A 24,047-nucleotide genomic window follows, 5' to 3' on the forward strand; every position below is an offset into this window, starting at 1 on the left:
AGGTCATTGAATGACTCATTCTGGACGACCCTCGACCTCTTCAACTGATGAAAATATTACAAAAAAGTGCAGGATATGGTGCTTGAAAATCGTTAGCCAAGTGCTAGAGAGATGGCAAGGGAGCTCAACATCTCTACCGAGTCCATTCCAATGATTCTGGTGGATATTTTGGGATGAAATAAGTTCTTGCGCGTCTCGTCCCGTTAAAGCTGAATTGTTTTCAAAAAGAGCACCATGGACATGCATCTTTGGACAGTTGTTAGTGCGAATTTTGATCTCAATTCAGCCGATGAGTCATGGGGTTATGAATTTGACATGCAAACAAGTCGATCGATGGTAGAGATAAAACAAACTTCGCTTAAGGAGCTGAAGTGCTTATGAAAAGTGTTTCGAGAACTAGAAAAATCGTTGGCATACGTGTATAACATTTAGTGGAGATTACTTTAAAGGCGACAAAATAAATATCGATGAAAAATTATATATTTTGGGTTTTATTTACTATTTCCGGGTACTTTTTTGTGTATTAAGAATACTATGCATCAGCCACTGCTGGTTTGACAGTTTTTAACAAAATCTCCTTATATATACAAATATGTACGTTAATAAAATCGGCTATCAAGAACACTAATATGTAAAACTGAAACTATTTTAGTTTAATTTTTCGGTTTTACTTTTCAGATACTTTTCACAACTATTAATAATAAATTTTTATTTTCAAAATTTTAAAGGAACATTAATTTATTAACCTATGTCAGTACTAATAAAAGTGTTAATATTATTTTCTATATGCAATATGGTTGCTTCATTATGTTATTTAAAGTTTTTTCGAGGAAATTCGATGCGTGGCCAATAATTTTATATCACATAAGCTACTAAAATGCATATAAGATAAATGAAAATAATAGCAGATATATGTATGTATAGTTTATCATATTTTTGTAGTATAGAGATATTTTTAGAATTATTAAAAATATTTTTTGTAATTAATAATAATATAAATAAGGTTTTTAATAAAGCAGATTTAAATGACTGATTTATTGTAACTAATATATATCCTCAACTAGTTGGTTGGGTAAAATGATTGTTAGAAGTGTGTAATTCTTATCTACATACATATATAGATATGTGCTTTACACCGAATGTGCTGCATTTATTGAATGTCCTACGTATTATATAATATATTAAATTTTTTTAGTTAGACAAAGGGTTTCTGTTAAAGATATGTTTTTTCAAAATAGTACTAAGCTCATATTTTTGTTTGATTCTCTCTTGAGTCTACCCATTTCGGATTGTTTTTAACCGGCTGGTGCTTGAAATCTTATGACTTTCAAATACTTAGTTTATATATAAAAATTTTATTAGATGAATCTATTGGAATCTAATTTTACTGAAAACTGCCTGTCTCCTAAAAAATATTTTTATATTTGTGAAATGCGAAAATGGTAAAATATTGAGCAAAATGAATCTAGTTTAAAAAGGATGCGATGATGCATTCCCTTTAGAAATATTGGCATGAGCACTCGGCAACGTTCATTTCACAATTGGGGACATGACCACTTAATTTAAGTGTAAGTCATAAGGAAAATTATATTTCAGACAATCTGATTTTTTAAACAGATTCTAAGTATATTGAAATTTACAAAAGAAGACAATGTGAATGTTCTATATCACACATACATATATATGCATAAGAGTATGAAATTGTCACATATAAAGATTAATCTCAGTGTGAACGAATATATCACAGACTGTAACCAATAACAAATTCCAGGTAAAAACGCAACAAATGACAAAATAACGGTTCTCAAAATTATATATGATGATGCCATGAAACAATACTTCATTACATTATGCTAAACTTACTTATTTATAAATAATAGTTTAGCGAACAAACGACTTGGAAGTATTAAAGAATACACGAGAATAACTGTATACTAAATAACTGTGAACATAATATAACTATATAACTAAATGCAATGATTTTATTGTTCATCCTTTCAAACTCAAAATGTGATTTTGCGACTAGAAGGCTGTGTGGCGCCATTGAGATGAATGAGAGGTAGAGGCAATGGCGCATAAACTGAAGTATGAAGTGTACAATACAACAACAAAAAAACTGTAACTCGGTTATATACGCTACTACCATATGAAAAATACTGAGACTGTAGGCTATGAATAACATCTTAAAATACTTAGAACAGTTGTGAACTAGAAAATTAGAATACTAAAATTTTTCATTAACTTTAATATTTAACATTTATTTACTGGTAATATAACTGTGTGTGGTGGCGCTTACATCTTTTTATGGGACTCACTTCTTGGACAAATATTTTATATTTTTTTATTAGTAACTAGTTATATTGTTTGTGAACTAATTGGTTGGTGATGTATTCAAAGCAAAACTGTTAATAAAACATATACATACATATATATGTAAAGTATAGTGGACGTAATTAAAACAAAAGGGCAACAGACTAATCGTTACACAAAAATAGGGCTAATAAAAATTACGCGAGATTCGAGAAAAACTTCGACAATTAAAGCGTTGGCTTTATACATTAGAGCTGCTTGCTTGCTAAGCGTATAAGTATTTTAGGAAGAGACGCTTGATCTTTAGTTAATGAATTCACATATATAACATTGAGGTATAGGCACCGTTATGTACTTAGTGTTAATTGGCAAAGGGAGACGCAAGCGAAAAGAGATAACGCGTTTTACTTATTTATTGTATTTAAGGAAAAATAATATCATAGTAAATAATTTGAAAATACAAATTTTTAACATAAATAAATATTTAAAAAATATACCTAATCAATAAAATTAAAGTGGAATTTATTTAGCGATTGTGTGTTGTGTATGTTTAAAGAACTAAATTTTGTATATTGTATTCAACGTTAATTAAGAAAATGCACTTACATGCAGCTATTTTTAAAAATTAATATTTAAAAAAATTTAATTAATTAATTAAATAAATTAATTCGATAGACACACTTGCTTGTTAAATTCAACTTTAATTGTTGGTAATTAAAAAAACTGCAAAAGACTGCTTAATTTACTTTGTTTTATTTACAAGACACATTTTTTAATCCGTTTTGTAAGAAATATAACAAAAGATGTTAAAAAAAATTATTTGGAAGTTTAAATTAAATATATCGCTTTGGTTCGTATTTTCTGATAAATACAGCTGTACATACATATCAGGGTTGCAAATAACACACTAAAAATAATTGAATTAATTTGTTTTGTAATAGCGAAAATATTTATTAAAAATAGTTCTCCAATTTCTAATCCCACATAGCTTATCGAAAAATTAAACAAAAATTTTTAATCCCAAATGGCAAGTTAAAATATATGAAAATTGTAATCTCAAATGCCGGATTGAAGTATAAATGAAATATTTCAACCTGAGTTCATAATTAAAAATCATTGAAATTTTGTAATAGACGGAAGACACGTCTTCAGTGTTTTAGACGTGCGTAAGCTCCGAGATCTTCCCTTTGACTCAGACCACTATCTTGTTGCAGCGAAGATACGCAACCCCTTCTCCCGCAAAAAAGCACGTAAACAAACACAAGGAAGGTTCGACGTCGACAAGCTGCAATCACAACAGACAGCGGAAAGTTTTTCTACTCGACTATTCCCACTCTCTGCGAGCACTCATCAGCAACTCGGTATAAGAGAACTGTAGGACGGCTTTTGAAACTCCTTATGTGCAGCTGCAAACGAAACCATTGGTTTTCGGATAAGGCAAAAAAAAAATAGCTAGTATGATGAGGAGTGTCGTATCGCAGTGGAGAGAAAACTGACTGCCTACCTGGCAATGTTACAATTGACCACAACTTGTGCGGGATGGGATAGATACCGAGAGTTGAAAGGGAAGCGAGTTGCACTTACAGACAAAAAAAGATAGAGCCCGAAATGCGTGCGAGCTCCTGAGGTGATCTAGTGACTGATGCCCAGAGCATACTAAAATTATGGAGGGAACACTTCTATTGCCTGCTGAATCGCAGTGAAAGCACAACACCAGAAGAAAGCGAACCCGATTCTCCAATCGATGACGATGGAGCAGACATTGAAGAAGTTCGAACAGCAATTACACGTCTGAAGAAGAACACCTGACGATTGGAGTTCAAGTGTGGTTACACTTGGAGTTGCCAATTGGCGACAAATAGTGAAAAGGAGAAAAGACTTGCGTGCTGTTGTAAACTCGGCTAATACTTTATTTAAGGATCACTAAAACATATATTATATAAAGTATAAAGGGGAAAAAGTGTATATAGATGTTCCTATATATATTTTATTGGGTAGTCGAAAAAGTCTTTTCGTATTTTGTCAATAGATATCGTTGCAGTCGTATATCTCCAGTGCTACCAATCACATTGTGTCATACCATATAGTGTTGGAAAGCTGAGATTTTATACTTGATTTAACAGCTAAACAACCTCGGGGAAGATGAAAAAAGTTACAGCTGTTCAGAAATGTGTGAAAATAATAAAGAAATTCGCTATATTTTGAAATTTTTGTATAAAAAAGGTAAGAATGCCACACAAGCCGCCAAAGAAATTTATGAAGTTTACGGAAACTATGCTGTATCAGTTCGTGTAGCACAACAATGGTTCGCTCGCTTCCGTTCAAAAATTCGATTTACACTAATGGAACAATGTCCCTAACGGAAAAATGACAAAAAGTGGTCGACCAAAATGGTACATCTTTGTTTATTCATTTATTATTTTAAATATAAAAAAATTGAAGTTTGATTAGAAATACAAAAATACTTTTTCGGCTACCCTATATATATTACAACCTATTTTCAAAAGGAGAAACTTTACAGAACCAATATTTCAAAAGAAAGATGTTTGTCATCATCATGTACAATTGTAGGCAATATTTCAGTTGATGTGTTTGGAAATATAGTAGTAAGCCGTTGCCCACATTTAGGGTAAGGTTGAATGAAACTAGAAAATATAGTAAGTAAGTATAGTACAGTATCAGAGTTAATCAATAAACATGTTGAACTGAAATATTTGCAGTTTTTTTCAGCTAAATATTCGAAAATAATAAAAGTTTACAAAATTAAAACAAAGAATCAAAATTAAATTGAACAATAATTTTAAAAATTTCCGAGATATGTTTTATTTATTTTATAATAATAGCAGTCTTTTACAGCTTTGGCACTAAAAATATAATTAAAACTGCGCATACACAAATGAAAACCTATTTAGCTATACACTTACAATTATATAAATTAATTTTAGCGAAAAAAACAGATATTTGTTAATATGAAAGATCGGTAGCCATAATAATGTTTAACAGTTAGATAAGTATTCATAAAATAATTTTGTCTAGTATTATTATTTTGTTGAAAATTGAAGTTTACTATATACGAGTATGAAACTATATATATTTAAGTTGTGTGTACGAAGGTATCATAATATTTAGTATACATATTTATTTGTACTTTTATTGCAATTAATTATTTATTGATATTATTTGTAGACAGTTTGATTTGCTTTAGACTACCTCTTTCCGTGTTCTCTTTTCAGTTCACCGCCATATTTATTGCCACTACCAACGAGCTCTATTATTTCCGGTATACTGCTGGCAAACATTGCCTAGAATTTCATATGATATATTTATATGTGTACACGTTAAATAAATGAGTATGTGCTTAGATAAAAATATAAGTGGTTTCTTGTTTTTGAATATTTTTTGATTTTTTTTTGCTTAATTCGTGGTTAGTTCAGTTAGTTAGAAACTGTAAACTCTATATTATTTATATAATAAGATTCCTTTTTCAATTTTGTGTATTTTTTATCTTTTTTGCTTGCTGTGTATAGTTTATTTTATTCAGAAAGTATAGTTTTATGCTCATAGCACACTTTTGCTCAGAAAGTAACAAAGCTGTTTCGAAGTGTCTTTTAAGTTAATATATGTATATACATATATTAAGCTATAATTTATAAAATATGTAACGAGTTTTTGAAAAATCGAACCGCTGAAATTAGCACACAGGGAACTTAATCTAACCTAACCTAGGATAGGTTAACCTGGTAGGCCAAGAAGCCACGCATAGACCAGTATTGTACCTTTACGATAGCAGATGCAATTCAGTTACCAGCTCCGTGAGGAGTAGTCGTCCTTTAGAATACCTGTGCTTGATGCGAATTTTAACAGACTCTCTGGCCTCACTATCGATACCTGCTCCAGTAAATCACACCGTGAAGACCAGAGATGCTTACAGCGTATTCTTTTCAATGCGGGACAAGTACACAAAAGATGCTCCATTGTTTTCCTGGTGCCTAACTCTCTACATTTCGTTCAGTCTTTTTGATCTGCCAGCATGTTTACGATGTTTTTAGGGTTGAAAAATTTCTTGGAGCGATAGCTGTCAATATTTATATTCAGTACACTTTAGGAAATTCAGCGAATTTTAAGAAAGCAATTTGTGTTTGGAGTGCGAACAATTCTAATGCTCCCTAGGATCCTGTAAAAGTTCGATTAGGATTGGATATACTGGCCAGCTGTTACGCCAACTTGTTCTTAGCAATGCCAGTTGGAGGTTCAGTTTAATTTGAGGTAAAGTATTCGTCACTCAGAACGTCAAGGCTTTTTGCGAACTTTAAGAGCGACTTGATATCTGATTCTGACGTCTCATCTAGTCTCTTGAACTGCGAAACTTCTCCGTATCTAAGAAGAGTGCTAGATAAAGCTGGACAAAATCATAGAAAAAAGTTGCTGCTGAATATCGTTCGCTGAAACAATTTATATTGCTTAAAAGTCTTAAGAATAAAGCAATTAAGAATCCATAGTTTTATCATCAGTTCCGAAAAATATGCTTACTTTTGTTACTTTATGAGCAAATGGCGTCTTCATGGATCAAAAACAATCTTATTGAATTGTTGCTAACTATACATATTATATATATTGTGTATTCGTTTTAAAACAACAAAACAAAAAAAATTAAAAATAAAAACTAATTGCATGCCTTAAAAGCGTTTATAAAAATATATTCGTTTATTAACCTAAGAACTACGAAAGCAAAATTTAATTAAGGTTAAATACAAACAACATTTTTTGTATAATTTCGGTTTAAAAAAATTTTGAATTTTTTTATTTCAAGTCAAATGTTGAAGCATGAAATAGAAAAGAAGGGGAGGGGAAGTGGTGAAGCATGGATTAAAAATGAAAAAAAAAGCCTGTGCACAAATATGTGTATGTTTGTCTCATTTACAATTTTGAAAATGCAAATTTCAAAAAGCTGAAAAATCATGTGAATAATGGCACTAAAAACGAGTTAGTGACGGATTTGGAAAATCATGAAGCTTTTGCTAAATTAGTGACAATAAAATAGATGCTCTAATTAACTCTCTAATTCTGGTTTTATACAACCTAATACGAGTAGTAGTTGCATTGACTGTTCAACTATTCGAATTAATAATACTTCGCAAAAAAGTCAAAAAACTGTGTTAAAAGTAAATAAACGCTAAAATATTTTTAGAAAAATATTTTTAAAAAATTTTAACATATTATTATTATATTTTAATAATTTTTACTGCCTTCGTTTACTTTTTATTATAATTATTTTTGAGACGCTTTGGAAGTAATAAATGTAAGCTAAAGTGCGGGGATTGGGTTCGCTATTGCTGAAAAAAATCCATACTTTAAAATTTGAAACAAGTTATTACCGTTACACTAATTTTTAGGCTAAATTACGTTCTATAAAATTTTTCAAATATTTTGTTGGGGAATTTAAGGAATTTAAAGCTTTAGAAATAGCGATATAAGGAAAACTATAAGTAATCACTTTTTTGTTTTTGTAAAAACTTCCATTCACACCACTAAATTTGCGTTTTTATATATTGACTGCATGTTATTTTCTGCAATTATAGTTTGAACCAATTTTGTTTTCTGAGGAAAAGGAACTTTTCGGGATTTTAAATTGGGTATTTGGTAAATCATTCAACAATCTGCTGCTGCCATGCTAACCAACGAACAAAACAAACAAACGGCAATGAGGAGAAAGCTCACTGCTACCAAAGCGCTTGTATAGAGGATGTTTACCTAGGAAAAGCTTCATAAAAGCTTTATATAACATATTCTCATGGGCCACTAAGTTTTACTCTCTTTGGCGCTTGTTTTGTGGAAAGAAGCAGGATAATACTCTTAAGTTATAATTGGTTTTAAATATGGTGGACTGTGAAATTGTTGTTGCGCTAAAATATTACCTCACACTTTTAATATTTTTGAATATTGTACATCAACTCACGCTGTTAAATACATAATTTGTGCCTTCCAAATAATGCGGGCGCAACTTTTTCGCTGTTTAATTTTTGACTTATAACCTAACTTTTTAAGTGTTTGTTTTTTCATTTTTTTCCTAGAAAATATTTTTTGTTTTTTCTTTTTTTTTGTAAGCACTGTTTAAATTTTTTTTTTAGTTTTTTTATATTTTTTTATAATTCTTTTTTAGTTTTCAATTCGTTCCAATAAATTCGCACAGTGTATATGTATACGTGTGTTTATGTAAATGACAACTTACCAAGCCGACGAGTAGAAAGAACACAAGGAAGGTTCTTCCCAATACAGTCTCACAGTAAACGTCACCATATCCTACCGTTGACATGGTCACAATTAGGAAATAGACACAGGTCCAATAGGATAATCGATGAGCATTATTAAAATCCAGCGGATCGCCAGAGTTCTCCAGCTAAATTTTAAATAAATGCAGCAATTGAAGAAAACACGAAAACAAAAAAATAGAAACGTAAAATCATAACATTGTAGATACATTGTAAACGCAAATACACTTATTGGCCAATACATTACGGATGGCAACCGAGCTACTCTCAAATGCGCTACGATTATAAAAAAAGCTTATTACACTACCCCTGACTATACTGAGCTGTTTATGATATGCGATTTATTGTACAATCTACGTGGTCATCGTATTGAGTTCGTTCATATTCAGCGCTGAACTTTTGGGAATAGTGCCGAAATCATATTTGACTTTTTAAGACAAGGAAAGTATTAGTTATCAGATGTAAAATATATATAACAATACTGAAACGTATTTTTTTTAGACATGATTTTCTAGAAGTAATTATTAGGTATAACTTCCGCTATAATTTTTAAACCAATCAGAAAGAATTTGTGACCATCATATCGTTATGTGTTCACAATTTAATTCGGTTTCAGATTTTATATCGTTTAATTGTCTAAAGGCTTCTCTAAGCTGGATCTAGAAGAATGTGATAGATTTGTTGAAAATCAGATTTTCTGTGTGGGAACTCAATGATGCTCTAAAACCTTAATATATACCTAACATCAGAAGGTTTTTGACGTGGATTGCGAAATATTAATGCGTCTAACAGGGGAACTTGGGATGGATTGAAAGGTTGAATTCCTGCAGGAGGCCAAAAAGTTCCTAATTAAAATTATTTCTCAACGTTCTAACGTTAAGGTGTATTCGCGTCTCACGTTTCTAAAAGGTTCAAAAGAGGTCTCGTTCCGATGGGTGTGGGCAATGTTGTGGAAATATGTATACGATCGCTGTGAACAAAAATAACTTATCTAACTCAATGATAATGGATTGGATAAGGATTCCAAGTGCTAACACACCGTCAATAAGTGAGTGTTTCGCATCTAACGAAAATTGGTTAATCGTGGTCCAAATGACCGTCTGCGTTTATAGTACTCATGGATCAGCATACAGCGATCACATAGTTCAAAAAGGAAGAAATTTTCTTTTTTTTTCGTACATAGATACTAACAAAATAATTTTTGATTTCCCTTTCTAACCAACATCACAAAACGATATGCAAAAGCTGTGGTTGGCTCCTTTAATTCACGTTTCGGAAATGGTTCAGTAGGAATAGGAAACGTCTTTTGAAAAGCAAAAGTATATTGAATATTATGGATAATATTTTGAAGAACAATTGTGGGCAAAAAGTAGTAAGACTTTTGAATTCAAATTTCGCGCGTAAACCCGTTCATCGAATACCTTTTTTCTGGTTAATATGACTGTCAGTGACAACTGTGCCAAATGTCGCATCAAAATAATAATTAGTGTTTAGTATAAGCTTGCCTTTCTGAAATACATAAAGTGCTCTTTTTACGATGAGTGAATATTATTCAGCAAAGAAGTTCTATTAAATTTTGTGTGATAATTTTTTGTCGCGAGCATGTGTTTTTCATTGGTACAAATTATTCAAAGAGGGTCGAGAACGCGTTGACGACGAACCACGTCCAGTGCGGTCATCAATATCAACTGATGATCAATATGTCAATAAAATAAAAAAGAATTGGTGCTTTTGAATCTATTATTTACAGTCACAAATCTTATTGGCTTCCTGGATTATCGGAAGGATCAGTGGAAACCATTTTGAAATGTCATTTGACTCTAAAAAATAGGAAAGAACGATTGGTTCCAAAATCACTCATATTTTTGGAAAAACATAACCTGACGTTTGTGAAACTACAACTTTCGACAGCCAGGTCGTCATTAGTCATGAAACGTATTACAAGTATTACGATCAATTGGAAAAATAGCCTGTATATTCCTTCCGACCGGCCAAACTGTCAACAAAGAATATATTTGAATTCCACGTTAATGCACTGTCGCATACTTCATCGTGCCACAGCCAACGTATTCGTCTGATTTTGTTCGTGTGACTTCTGATCATTCAGCAAACTCAAACGATCGCTCCGGAGAACCCGTTTTCAGTCAATTGAAGAAATTTGGAAATTTACTTTAACAACAAATGTTGACACAAGTGTATTGGGGCCCAATGAGATTACTATGAGCAGAACGACATAGATTTTGAAAAATAAATTAAGAATTTCAAAATTATGAACAAAATCTTACTATTTTTTGCTCATGGTAGTAAACTTACTTCCAGGTCCCCATATTCATTATTTGTTAGGACAGTATTCCTAAAAAGCGCAACCCCCGTCTCCAAGTGTTCTATCAAATTTAAACGAAAAGATCATTGTGTGGGTGAGACTGATTAACGCATAAATCTGTTGAGATTATTCTGAAATGATATTGTATTGAATTTAACGAACTGGTTTTCTTAAGTGTTTCAAAGCGTCAATTAGAAGTATACATATATCGAAACTTTATAAAGAGTTTTTTTTTTTATATTTCCTTGAGTTATAGAAATAAGTACACTGCGTAGTCTTGAAAAATACTATATTTGAAATCGTCAAGGTTTTTAGTTCAATTTTGAGTTTAACTTTAATCAGTATGTATGAGCTTTACATTACTCGGAAAAGCGATTTAAGTGGTAATAACCACTTATAAATTTCAACGACGATTTATTTGAATATCAAATCAAATATTTGAAGTTGATTCGACAAATAGTTTCGGATATATGCTTTTATGATAATGATTACTTTAAATGGTTTTTGGTTTTCGGATTTGAGATAATTTTAAGCAGAGAAATCTTACTCTCCGTCTGACAACTTTTTTCTGAGGCACTCCTGGAGTTCGACTACGGGGTCAAGCGTATCCAAAATGTGTCAAAATGAAAAATCGTTTATTAAAATAGATGAAATTCTGTAAATTTTGTTATTTTATTATAAAATAAAACTTTTCTTGGAAAAATTCACAAAAACTCACGTTTTTCCTAACTTACAAGTGTATATAACACTTTAACCGTAATGCTAACTTTAACAATGCTGCCATTGTAGTAAAAAAATAAAATATATGCAGTTTCATATGTGAAACATTCAAACCATAAGCCAAGTTGCTATCCGTAATATCGAACCATATATATTTTTACTGTTTTATCTAAATTTTGATAATTATCATATTTCTATATTCGACTACCAATGCTAATTAGTGATGCTGCAAATTCAATTATGCGCTAATCAAAATTAAAATTTTACTATTTTTTGTTTTAACTTTTAATTACGTAATGCATGTATTTGCGTGTCATTACTATGTATTACTTGTAACTAAGTGATTTAGTAACATAGACACGCGCATAACATACATATGTACGTATGTATGAATGCGGCAAAGTGCAAAAGTGCAGCTGTAGTGGTGTCAACCGCGCTGTGTTCCGCTTAAAGAACTAATTCCAAAACACCGGCTGTCTTAGCAGCCAAGCGTCCAGCGTGCGGCACACCACTACAGCTTCGACGATTTATACTATTGGACTATTAATTGTAGTTTTTATATTTTGTTTCCACTTCTTCTTCATCTTTTCGATGACCGTCAACACAATGAACAGCGCCTTTGACAGTGCGGTCGGCAGCTGCACGCCAGGCGCGGCCACTGACGCACTGCCACACATACGAAAATTTCTCTGGCTCTAATGGGCTGCTGCTCAAAGCGTTTGATGGTCGTTTGGTTATTTTTTAATAATAATAATAATAAGAGGGTGTGGAAATGCAAACAATAATGTAGATGAGGATATTTACAGAAATGTCGATAGTACAAATAGGTGGAGGAAAACCATGGATGAAGTAACAGGAAAATAATAATTAGCATAGTGGCGAGTACACAGATGCTACAATAGCTATAGATATACATATACATATATAAATATATAGATATATGTGTGTGTGTCCATACATACCAGATGTATTATGCCCGCTGCTGTTAACCATACAGATATAAAAATTGATACTAGTTGAGCCAAGCGTATCGAGCTCGATGTTTTTAGAACGTTTAAATATTGTAAAATATCCGGTACAGTCATGAGGCGTAACGCTCGAAGAAATCGGAGACCTGCGTGCGCGTAGTAGCATTGCAACAACCCATTTCGCGTGGCCAATTTGTAATACGTTGTTGTTGTTTTTGATTGGTTTTAGAGTAAAATCCATTGCATACAGCCATTTCGATCACAGCCAACACATACAAGTGTGCGGCGCGTTTGTATGTATGTGGGTGTTTGTGTGTGCGTGCGTGTGTTGGTGAGCGTATGTTGGTTGGTGTGGGTAGTTTACAGATGTTGTTGTTGTTTTTATTTGGTTTTTGCGCGCAGTTGTGTGCGTTTTGTGTGGCATATGCATGAAGTAGAAAAGGAAAAGTAATTAAATTTACATACATATGTACATACAATTCACTATGTTTTTTGCTTGAAATTTAGAATTTATTAATTATTTTATTTGTTGCCAATGCATTTGTGCAAATATTGCTTACCGATCCATGTCCGATCTAAATATATTGATACAAAGGACGGGGGTATTGTAAAATAATCTACAAAACTGTACATTTCTAACATAAACCAAAGTTTATCGGACGCCGCTATGAACTGTAAATGCAAAGAAAATACAGAAAGTGTAAATAGAAAATCGATGGAAAATAATTAAAATAAGTGAAATAAACACAGGGGAGGGGTGAGAGGTAAGAAAATTATAAGATATTTTAAGAGTTTTTGGGCAAAGGTTGGTTGGTCGCGGTTATGAGTCAGTTGGTAGCATTTGTTGCTTTGGGAACATGTTTTTTTCAGTATTTCACAGAAATATAATGTTTTTATAGCAATGAAACGAAGTGTATTTGCTTGTTTGACAGTGGCATTGAAAAAATCTTATTCTATTTAAAAATTTATTCTTATTAAAAAAGTAGCATTTTTTTCTAAAAAATAAAAAAAAAAAAACTGTTACATCATTGTCCCGTTAAATCGCATGAACAAACCATACTAATATAATATCTGATCAAATTTGACTCGGACTGGTGCTTTTAAACTGCACGTGCAAGCCGAAGCGTTACAAACATTTTCATTACATTAGTGCAAATATTTTTTTATGTTCATTCTCCAAATATCAATTAGTGTTTGGCAGCCAGATGTTTATTTATGACGCGATTTTTACCATGGAAAAGTAATTGAATTGTTTGCTTAGAATTTTGTGTTTCCAATGAAGTCACGGCTACGGAATCGTTGAACACAATTTGGAGGTGTTTGGAAGAGTTTATTCTATCACTAACACAAGTATTTGAATGCCACAAAGCATTTAGTGAACAACGTGAAATCATTGAAAATTGCCTCTTGGCATCAGAGGTATAGCAGAGCATCCCAACATCTCTAATAGATCGACGAAACACAGTTTGGTTAATGTTGTGGATATGAAGCGAATTCTAGACTCATACCAAAGTACTTGTATATTTTGCAAAAGTGACATCGAGTAGAGGTCGCCAAGGAGATACTTGGCAACGTGGCTGAAGATTCTACATTCACGTATCATTATTGATGACAAGATCAAAGCTCTACACAAAATACGCGCCCCCAGTATCTCGTAAGTAATATAATGAGCTATTTTTGAAAAGAGGAGATTGTTATTTGACACGTACAAGGGTACTTAGAGAAATACTTTGAATTTTTATTTTTCTTTTTTTGTTAGTCCGAATCAAATTTCATGAGCTCATATAATACTGTGATCAATTTGAAAGGCGAATTTATACTTTGCGTGTTTTTCGAATCGGTAAATTTTTTTCCTGTTAGTTGGTAGTACTGTTAGTGACATTTGTGCTAGATTTGACGTCAAAATATTCATTAGTATTTAGCCTTCGATTTTTACTATGATGAACAAAGAAGTGCGTTAATGCACCATTCATACTGCAATGGTTATTCGTGATCATTTCGCCACCGCATTCGCCAGATTTACCTTCATGTAACTTCTGGCTATTCAGCAAATTCATATGCTCACTCCAATGACACCGTTTTGACTCAATTGAGGATATAAAAGCTGAATCGAGGAAGGCGTGATGGCCATCACGACAGAGGATTTTTCCAAGTGTTATGATGACTGGAATATTCGTTGGCATAAGTGTAATGCAGCGGGAGGGGATTACTTTGAAGGAGATGAAATGGACAAAATTCACCTTTCAATTTGATTTATTTAGTCATAAAAAAAATTGGAACTGAAATTTTAAATACTTTCTTATAGAAACGTTTCTTTAAAAATTTGTGTGAAAGCAAAATTATATTGCTAAATCTTCATAAGGAGTAAATATTCCTTTCCTGCTTTCATTTTCACTAATTAACTTTTTTGCACACTTAAATATTACTAAATACATTACAGAACTATTAGCGATATATTACAAAATAATTGTTTTATAAAATATAAAATTTCGGTCAGAATAAAATTTTTTCTGAATGGTTAAGTCCGCAAAAGTTTTAGGAGGAAACTTATAAACAGATAGGTGGGGAATAAGAGAACATAAGAGTAATGAAATTACATAAGAACAGAAGAAACTTACTCGTATAAAAAAGTAAACCATAAAAAATATATTGAATGCGAGATCGATTTGTTGAGTAATGTTATTACTCCATTTCTGACATCTTTCGACTTCTTCGCTAGATGCATCCACGAAGTAAATAATGAGTGATGCAATGCTGAGTATAAATACAAGCACGACCTGAAAGTAAAGTAAAAGATGATAAAGATAATTAATAAGTATATAATATATTATGAATTAATATAAAAAACAGCTCATGTATTATTAACATACAAGGACTGTCGCAAAAGAAACAGAATTTTTTAAATATAACTGTTTCTGGTGGCGCCACCTATTGGCGGGTATATGAAATAAAAAGGTTGATCTCTTGACGACATTTCGTAAAAATTTTAAGACAATTGAATAACTGCAATCGATGTTATCGATCGAAAAGTGACAGCAGCTTTTGGTCATCGGTCGTAAAATGCATTTTGAACAAAAAGCAAATATTAAATTTTGTTTTAAACTTGGGAAAACGTTTACTGAAACATTTCAAATGATGAAAAAACTTTATGGTGATCAGTGCCTATCCCGTAGTAATGTGCATGAGTGGTTTAAGCGATTCCAAGAAGGTCGTGAGGACCTCTGTGACGATCAGAAGTCGGTCGTCTTCAAAAATAAAGACAATGCTGATTTGTTTTTACGATTCCGAAGGTATTGTACACCGAGAGTTCATCCCACCTGGCCAAACGATTAATGCTGTGTTTTACCTTGGTGTTATGAAGCGTCTTTTGTCACGCATTCGTCGTGCTCGACCATAATACCGTGAGGCAGGGTCCTGGCGCCTGTTGTACGATAATGCGCCGTGTCATCGGTAGAGGCTTGTCACTGATTTTTTGACAAAAAACTCCATATTAACCATTAATCACTCACCCTACTCTCCTGATCTGGCACCCTGTGATTTTTACTTATTTGGAAAACTTCATTTGCCCATGAAAGGACACTGGTTTCTGGACATTTCAGCCATCCAAAAGGCGACGACCGATATTCTCAAGAGCATTCCGAAAAATGACCTTAAACACTCATTTGAAATGCTAATTGATCGGGCTAAACGATGTATCGAAGCATAAGGAAACTACTTTGAATAAAAAATATACAAGGTCTGTCGCAAAAGAAACAGGACTGTTAAAAAAACAACAAAAAATTAATATTTTTCAAAAGTAAATATATTCGGCATTATGACATCAGAGGGGGTAAGTCATAATGTTAGATTTATGAGATCTAGAGCAAGACCAGAACAAAATTTTGCTAAATCTAATGACATATCGACAGCGGAAGTTTGAAAATCACTAGCTGAGTGAGCAAGAGGTATTTACTAATGTATATATTGACAAAGGATCTTCTTACATTATGACCGTTTTTGACCTCTGAAAATTGGAGCTTTGATCAGTTCGCAAAACATACACGGTCATACACATTCATTCATTACATTTCTGATTTTATACCGAAATTAAAATAGAGTTTATGTGAACTTGAATTTTGAACAAAAACAAGTTTAAAATATATATTCGTATAGAAAAATAATCAAATTCCTTCACCTATGTATATTCAAAACGAAAATTCCAGCGAAATTTTAAACTTGAAATCAATCGATAATCCAACCTATTTGCATAATATCTACGAGCATAACGCTTAAGTCATCCAACAAGTGCACTTCAGCCCACCTGAATGAAGTGCTTACTAAATATGTACAAAGCACACATGCACACACACATATGCACCGGGTTTGGCTTACGCAAGTGATATCATAAATTTAAAAATGTGTCAATATTTTCATTTATGCCACACTCGAAGGTATTGTGGCAGAAGTGCACAGATTTGGAACACCTCCATGCAACTGCTATTGTGCTAAATCATGCACAAACACACACACACATTCATACATGCAAATAAATGGGTGTCCGAAAGCGAGAGGAACTGGCGGTAGCGCTTCATTGCAACTGATGCTAGATTACAAAATTGCCACTTTTCCGTCGTCCGCCACGATTAAACGGATGGCAAAGGTGGAGCAAGTCAACAAAGTACTCGGCGCGTACATTCCAGCCTTGTTGGCCGCTCTGAGGAATTTTTGCAAGTGCACAAGGTGGCACCTGCGTCGAGGCTGTGCAGTCGACCGCAAGGCAGGTGGACGGCCCTTGGGCCGCACTGACGATGAAATCTGTGCCAATTTGCCTTGTTTATCGGATGTCACAGAGGCAATGAGCGTGAGAAATTCACTTTTAATTGCGCACTCACATAGCATACACACAGGCGCACACACACATACTCGCCGCTCCAAATGTGGCCAATAAAAATATATCTTTGTACGGATGTGTGTGTATAATGAGTATGTGGCACAATTGATTTACGAGGCGCACAGTGTGACCCATCCGTCTCTGCTGCCGCGGATGAGCTCTCATTTCCGCCCCTGCACGCCCCTGCGCTAGGTCTGCCATGAAATGTGGCAATCACCTCGTGCTGCAGTTCAATTCGTTACTTTTTATTCCATTAATTCTACTATTCGAATTTCGTTTTTTTTTGTTTTTGCTTTCTTACGCACACTTGTCAGTTCTTGTTTTTGTATTAAAGTGGTGGGTGGTCATTGGCGTCAGACACGACTATTTTGGACGTGGATGTCGTTTGCATGAGTGTGTGGTGGGATATCCAATTTTCTACTATAGCATACATTTCGGCGTCAGCGCTGTCAGTACGCTGACTAACTGTGAAATATTTGTGCAATTTGCTGGTGTGCGTGTGTTCTTGCTTATTCTTCTGCTTTTAGCTGAAGTGGAAAAGTTACTTAACGCTCTTACTTCTTGTGAGATATTTTGAAATGACTGCTTTTTCCCAAGTTTCTTCCAAGTTAGTAACCAAACGGAAATTGGTTTTATAACATTTTTTAAAAAAATATAAGAATAATTGGAATAATAATTGAACAATTATATTTTTAATGAAATAAATTGTTTTTTTGTTTCTCTGCCCTTTAGGAAAAGATTGAAGAAGGCTCTTACATTTTACGTGTTTTTAATGGAGGTGCATACCATTAATAAGGAGTGTAAATAACGATTTGAACGTTCTCATACTCTAAATTTCAGTGGCATTCAAACCCGTTAGCTACATCAAAGATATACGACTCAACAATGAGTCGAAATCATTAAAATTTACTACCGAAATTCGGAGTCCTATTTATGGTTCTCGTAATCGTCTTGTTAGATCAACAATTGAGTCTGTAGTGGAAAAATTTGAATCCACAGAGAGATAATGCAGTGCCTTCAGAGCCGAAAATATTACTGCCGCTAGTGCATCAATTGAGGAAGCCCCAAATCAGTCTCTCACATGTCGCTCTCAAGCGTTGGGCATCTCTGTGACTTCGTTGTGGAGACGGGTTGGCTTGATCACCAGAATATTGGGCTGAGCAACAACTCGAAAATGATACGGATTTTCATCGAAAAATCATCTTCAGCGATGAGGCTTATTTCTGGCTGAATGGCTTCGTCAATAAGCAAAACATACGTTAATGGTCAGAGAGCAAACTACACGTACTCTATGAGTCACCATTGCATCCTGAAAAAATTAGGGTTTAAAGCGATTTATGGCCCGGCGGCGACATTGCGCCATACTTCTTCCGTGCTGATCAAGACCAGCACGTTACTGTGAATGGAAATCGCTATCACTCAATGATAACCGAATATTTGTGGCCCGAATTGGATGATATGGATTTGAACAATACGTGGTTCCAACACGACGGCGCCACAAGCAACACAGCGAATGTTACAATCGATTTATTGCAAACCGAGTTTGATGGTTCAATTGGCCGGCTCGGTCGAGCGATTTGACTCCGTTGGACTGTTGCCTGTAGGGCTACGTCATTGAATATCGAACGTGAAATTGCAGCAGTATCGACCGATTATGCGTGAAAATTAGATTCAACGCATGGATCTCTGCAAGCGTGCCCGTGGTGGTCAGGCAAAAACAATCGAGTTCCATACATAATGGCAACGAGTACTTTCACAAAAATAAAGAATTTCACTTTTGTAGCGCTCTTATTGAAAAACTCTTTAGCCGCCAAAGAAACAACGCTCGGTATTAAGTGCTTGTATGGACAACCTTTTCATTTGACGATATTTCTTCAACAGATTTGGTATGGATTATTAACCAAGGCAACGATGCAGTCTTCAGATCGAGTCACTATAATATATAGCTGTCATATACACTAACTTATCAAAGTTTTTGTAAGGAATATTTTGTATTTGTGCAGGTATACCTGTAGCTTATGTGCAATCGATGTTAACGGTTTTTTATACCCTGAACAGGGTATATTAAGTTTGTCACGAAGTTTGTAGCACCCAGAAGGAAGCGTCGGAGACCCTATAAGGTATATATATAAATGATCAGAATGTTGAACTGAGTCGATTTTGCCATGTCCGTCTGTCTTTCTGTCCGTCTGTATGTCTGTCTGTCTCTATTTATACGAACTAGTCCCTCAGTTTTTAAGATATCGTTTTAAAATTTTGTAAACGCCATTTTATCTTCAAGAAGCTGCTCATTTGTCGGAACTGCCGATATCGGACCACTATAACATATAGCTGCCATACAGACTGAACAATCGGAATCAAGTTCTTGTATGGAAAACTTTTGCATTTGATAAGATATATTCATGAAATTTGGTACAGATTATTTTCTAAAGCAACAATGTAATCTCCGAAGAAATTGTTCAGATCGGTTAACTATAGCGTATAGCTGCCATACAAACTGAATGATCGGAATCAAGGGCTTTTATGGAAAACTTTCGCATTTGACGTGGTATCTTCACGAAATTTGACGTGAACTACTGCTTAAGGAAATAACATAATCTCCGAAAAAATTGTTCAGATCGGATTACTTTAGCATATAGCTTCCATATAAACTGAACACGTAGTTACTAAAAGAAATGCACATGTGAAGGGTATATTAGCTTCGGTGCACCCGAAGTTAACGTTTTTTCTTATTTTTGGTTAAAAACTTGGTGAAATTGTATAAAACTTTGATATAGTAAGTATCATCGATGAAATGAACGATTTTTCGCCTTCTCTTCGCTTGCCAGGAGACTATTTCTTTTCCATTCTTTATTTGTGTGCCATAGCAATATGTTATTTGAACTATTTTCTTTAAGTTAGACTATAGGTTAACAAATCAATCTGTCTTAAATGTCTTTCATGCTGTATTAGCTATCCAGACGAATTTTATAACGTTTAAAGTGTTTCTGTTTTCGAGTATTAAAATAGTTTTATACGAAATTCAGACACGCGACAAAGACACCTCCTTGTCCTACCGATTTTCAGGCAACGGAGTTGGTCGAAGCCGATTAGCTATATAGGATCAGATACACATACCCATATTTTCCTTTTAAAACCCACACACCACACATCCAAACACAATATGATAACAGTTGCCATATGTATATGTAAATTACGTAATAATATGTAGGTGTAACTGTATATGACCGAGTAAAATTCGACAATCGCGCTGCTGACCTTGTATGTCTATGCCTGCATATACATAAATGTGTATGTGTGTGTAAGCAAATGCAGCTGTGCCACTGTGCTTTATGCGACTCTTTGCAACAATATTTTTCCTGCGTTCTTTGCCTGAGTGTGTGTGTGCTTTAGACCAATATTTATTCTGAACTTGCGGTTACTCTCGGCCGCCAGCAGCACTTGGCTCAACTTGCAACACATGTAATGTATGCATTTCACCGCTATGCAATCGTGTGTGTAAATATATATGCGAGTATGTGATATAATACAATACATTTTTATATTGGCAGTAACGCTGCCAAAAAAGCACGGCTCGCAGCGAAAAATAGTTAAGCAAATGCATGAGCATGATGGTTTTACAGTAATTTGTCTGCGGCATATATGTTGTTGCCCGCAGACAAATACATCCCAGTGGACAATTGGACTTCACTTTGGTTTTAATATATAAGACAAGAGATTTCGATACAGATGATGGGTTTTATCAAATGCCTGTAGTCTTACCTAAGATATTTTAAGAACGTACTCGTAGAACTCATGGACAACATGGAAAAAGGTATAACCTAGAATCGGTTAAAACTCAGTTAGACACTTGTTTTGAATTATCGCTGAAAGTATGGTACATGGTCTCTGTAATATAGCTACTTAAGCCACAAGTTTCTGAAATCAAATCAACTACAACAAAAAAAACTAAAAGAATTCCTACCACCAAACTCCTAGTACTATTTTATACTGGAGTATTATAATTACAACTTAAACAACACCACTGGCCGACACCATCAAGCTTGGTGTGCAGTCGCAAATAATTGGCTCAACGCATAAACAGATGTTCCTCCAATAAATACATACATACATACACATGCATATATTCGTTTGTTTGGCATGTAATTTTTGGTAAGAATACTACTTTTTGTTGGTAATCTGAGTGGTATTTTGGCGCACGTTGCGCTTAAACTTGCAAGGTCATCGCTGATCTGACTTTTGACATGCAAATTTGGTGTTCCACCACCACCACGACGTAATCGTACACATAAATACTTGTTCGTTCCTTTTGTTCTTGGGTTAAGGTCAGCCAATAAAATGAAAGTAAGCGAAAACCTAGAAAAAAAAGCAAGCAAATCGATTTTCATGCAATATTCGCAAATGGCCGCTGTGATAGCTAATTACTTTTGTGCTGGCTGGAGTTGAACCATGAGCAATAAAAAACAAAAAAAAAAACAGAAATGAAACGGAAAATAGCTAGACATCACGGTCATAGAAATAGAGCGATAGATAGGTACTTACGTTTATAAGGAGAATATTTGTAACTTGCGTTTGTTGGGAGTTGTGCTAGAAAAGGAGTTGGAGGAACGTATTTCTTCTGGGTGATATAAACGCGAAGAATTGTGTATACCATGTTCAGGGTATAAATAATGTAAGTACTATATTTATACGTTACATGTTAATAGTTATATGTATGTCCTGTCTAATAAATACTTTTGCAGAATGAAATGCTTAAATGATAATAAAGAAGATTCCACCAGCTGATCATTACCTATACCGCTACCAAGAACCATGATTTATGCTCAAGCCAGAACTGAGAACTGGGAACTTGGCATCATCCTACAAAAACATTTGGCGGATATTTGTTTTTATGTCGCTTCATAGTGAGACCATATTACACCACAAACTCGAGTTAAGGTTTTGAGTTTATCAACAACTGTCAATGAACTGTTTTGAAAATTTGATTTAACAGTTTATTATGTGTAGCTACGCGCAACACTCTAAACATCTATACGGAAAGCTCAAAAATGGACAAAGGAGTTGGTGCGAAGATTACTGCCCAGAGTTCGGCATAAGGCAGCCTTTTAAATTGTCGGACCACTGACTGAAAGTATACTGCAGTATTCAAGCTGAGGTCTTTGTTTTTGCGAAAGCTGCGGAGCTGACCTCTAATGCACCTGCAGTCAATTCCAGAGTCAACATCTACGTAGATAGCCAAGCAGCAATGAAGGCAGCAACTTCGTAACACAAATCGGCCAGAAGTGTCTTGGGTAGCAGGGCAGCAGTAGGAAGTGTGGCCAAAAGCAAGCAACTTCACTTCTACTGTGTGCCAGGCTACAAAGGCAGCAGCCGGCAATGAAATAGTGGGCGAGATTGCCAAGAATGTTGTACGGTTAACACCCGAAAACGTGAACAACTTTGGGAAGCCCGTTCATTGTCTATACGACGATTTTTACCGAAGCATGGTAAAGAAAATCAAAACCCGAACGAGCTACCTGAGTGCAAAACTGCAAAAGTCATTTGCAAAACGGTAGATCGAAAGTACACAAAATTTCTATTGGCACTCGATAGAACAGACTGTAGGAACATGATCGGAATACTAACTCGTCACTGTCTGGGGACGATACACGCCCGCACAATTGGGCTGACAGATCAAGAAGACTGTAGTAAATGTCTAGAGCAAGGTACAGGGAAACCATAGGTCATATCTTGTGCACTTGGCCCGCCTTGGCAAGACTACGCTTTAAGAATCTGAGATTCCAGATATGATACACTTGAGGAGGAGGTATCGATAGTGAGGCCACAGAGTTTGTTAGAGTTCATCTTAAAGGATGATTACTGCTCATAGAACTAACTACTGAACTCCATCTGGTATCGAAAAGGTCCAAAACTGGTCTATGAGTAGCTATAATATAAGTACTTGTAAGCGATTGTAAGGTATATTGTGTACAAATAAGGTGTGATTAAGGCGATTTAAACGAATATTTAGTATGGAAATTTATACAAAATTGAGTGAAAAATAGCAAACTCGCATTTATGTTCCAAGTCTCTCTTATTATAAACTCAGTTGGCTGCAACGAAATCATTGTCTAATATAATACAGCCAAATGTAGGACTTCCCCACTCATCAAATTTGCCTTTTTGGTATAAATTCAGTTCAAAACAATGTTCTCTAATATAAGGAATACCGAAGACATCGTTTTTCAAGCATTCCTGCTCACGCAACAGGCTCTACGTTGTGGAGTTCCAAGTCTGTTCTATTACCACGACGATCAGGTTGTCAGGCCTACGACTTCTGCGTTGATAGCGTTCCCCAACCAATGATAGTATTTTCCACATAAACTTATTTTTATAAAAATATGGTAATTAATGTGCATAGGTTTATATCATTATTTTCAGTTCTTGTTTGGTACAAATACTTCTCTCTTGTCCATTGCTATCAAATAGCTAATCTCAACTATTAACAGTCACTTTCAGCTCAATTAAAATTGTGAATTAACGTTCATTCTAGATCTAAAATAAACAAAAACTAAAAAATGAACTCAAATTGCCCAGTCATTAGACTA

At 34.2% G+C, this 24,047-nt stretch overlaps 1 protein-coding gene across 13 annotated transcripts in view; it reads right to left on the bottom strand.

The window, feature by feature from the left end:
* The window catches only part of LOC120769448 (calcium-activated potassium channel slowpoke), a 155,218-nt gene that overhangs the window by 89,681 nt on the left and 41,490 nt on the right, over window positions 1-24,047 (bottom strand). For 12 of the 13 annotated variants that reach the window (XM_040096441.1, XM_040096478.1, XM_040096502.1 and 9 more), the window contains exons 3-7: window positions 15,209-15,367; window positions 13,151-13,262; window positions 12,585-12,736; window positions 8,540-8,707; window positions 5,521-5,612 (exon numbers count right to left, since the gene is read on the bottom strand). In XM_040096441.1, the coding sequence (XP_039952375.1) occupies window positions 5,521-5,612; window positions 8,540-8,707; window positions 12,585-12,736; window positions 13,151-13,262; window positions 15,209-15,367 (683 nt within the window). The remainder of the gene's footprint in view (window positions 1-5,520; window positions 5,613-8,539; window positions 8,708-12,584; window positions 12,737-13,150; window positions 13,263-15,208; window positions 15,368-24,047) is intronic. The other variant, XM_040096469.1, reaches the window with a different exon arrangement.

This window comes from Bactrocera tryoni, chromosome 1 (assembly GCF_016617805.1).
Source record: "Bactrocera tryoni isolate S06 chromosome 1, CSIRO_BtryS06_freeze2, whole genome shotgun sequence".
Lineage (NCBI taxonomy): Eukaryota > Metazoa > Arthropoda > Insecta > Diptera > Tephritidae > Bactrocera > Bactrocera tryoni.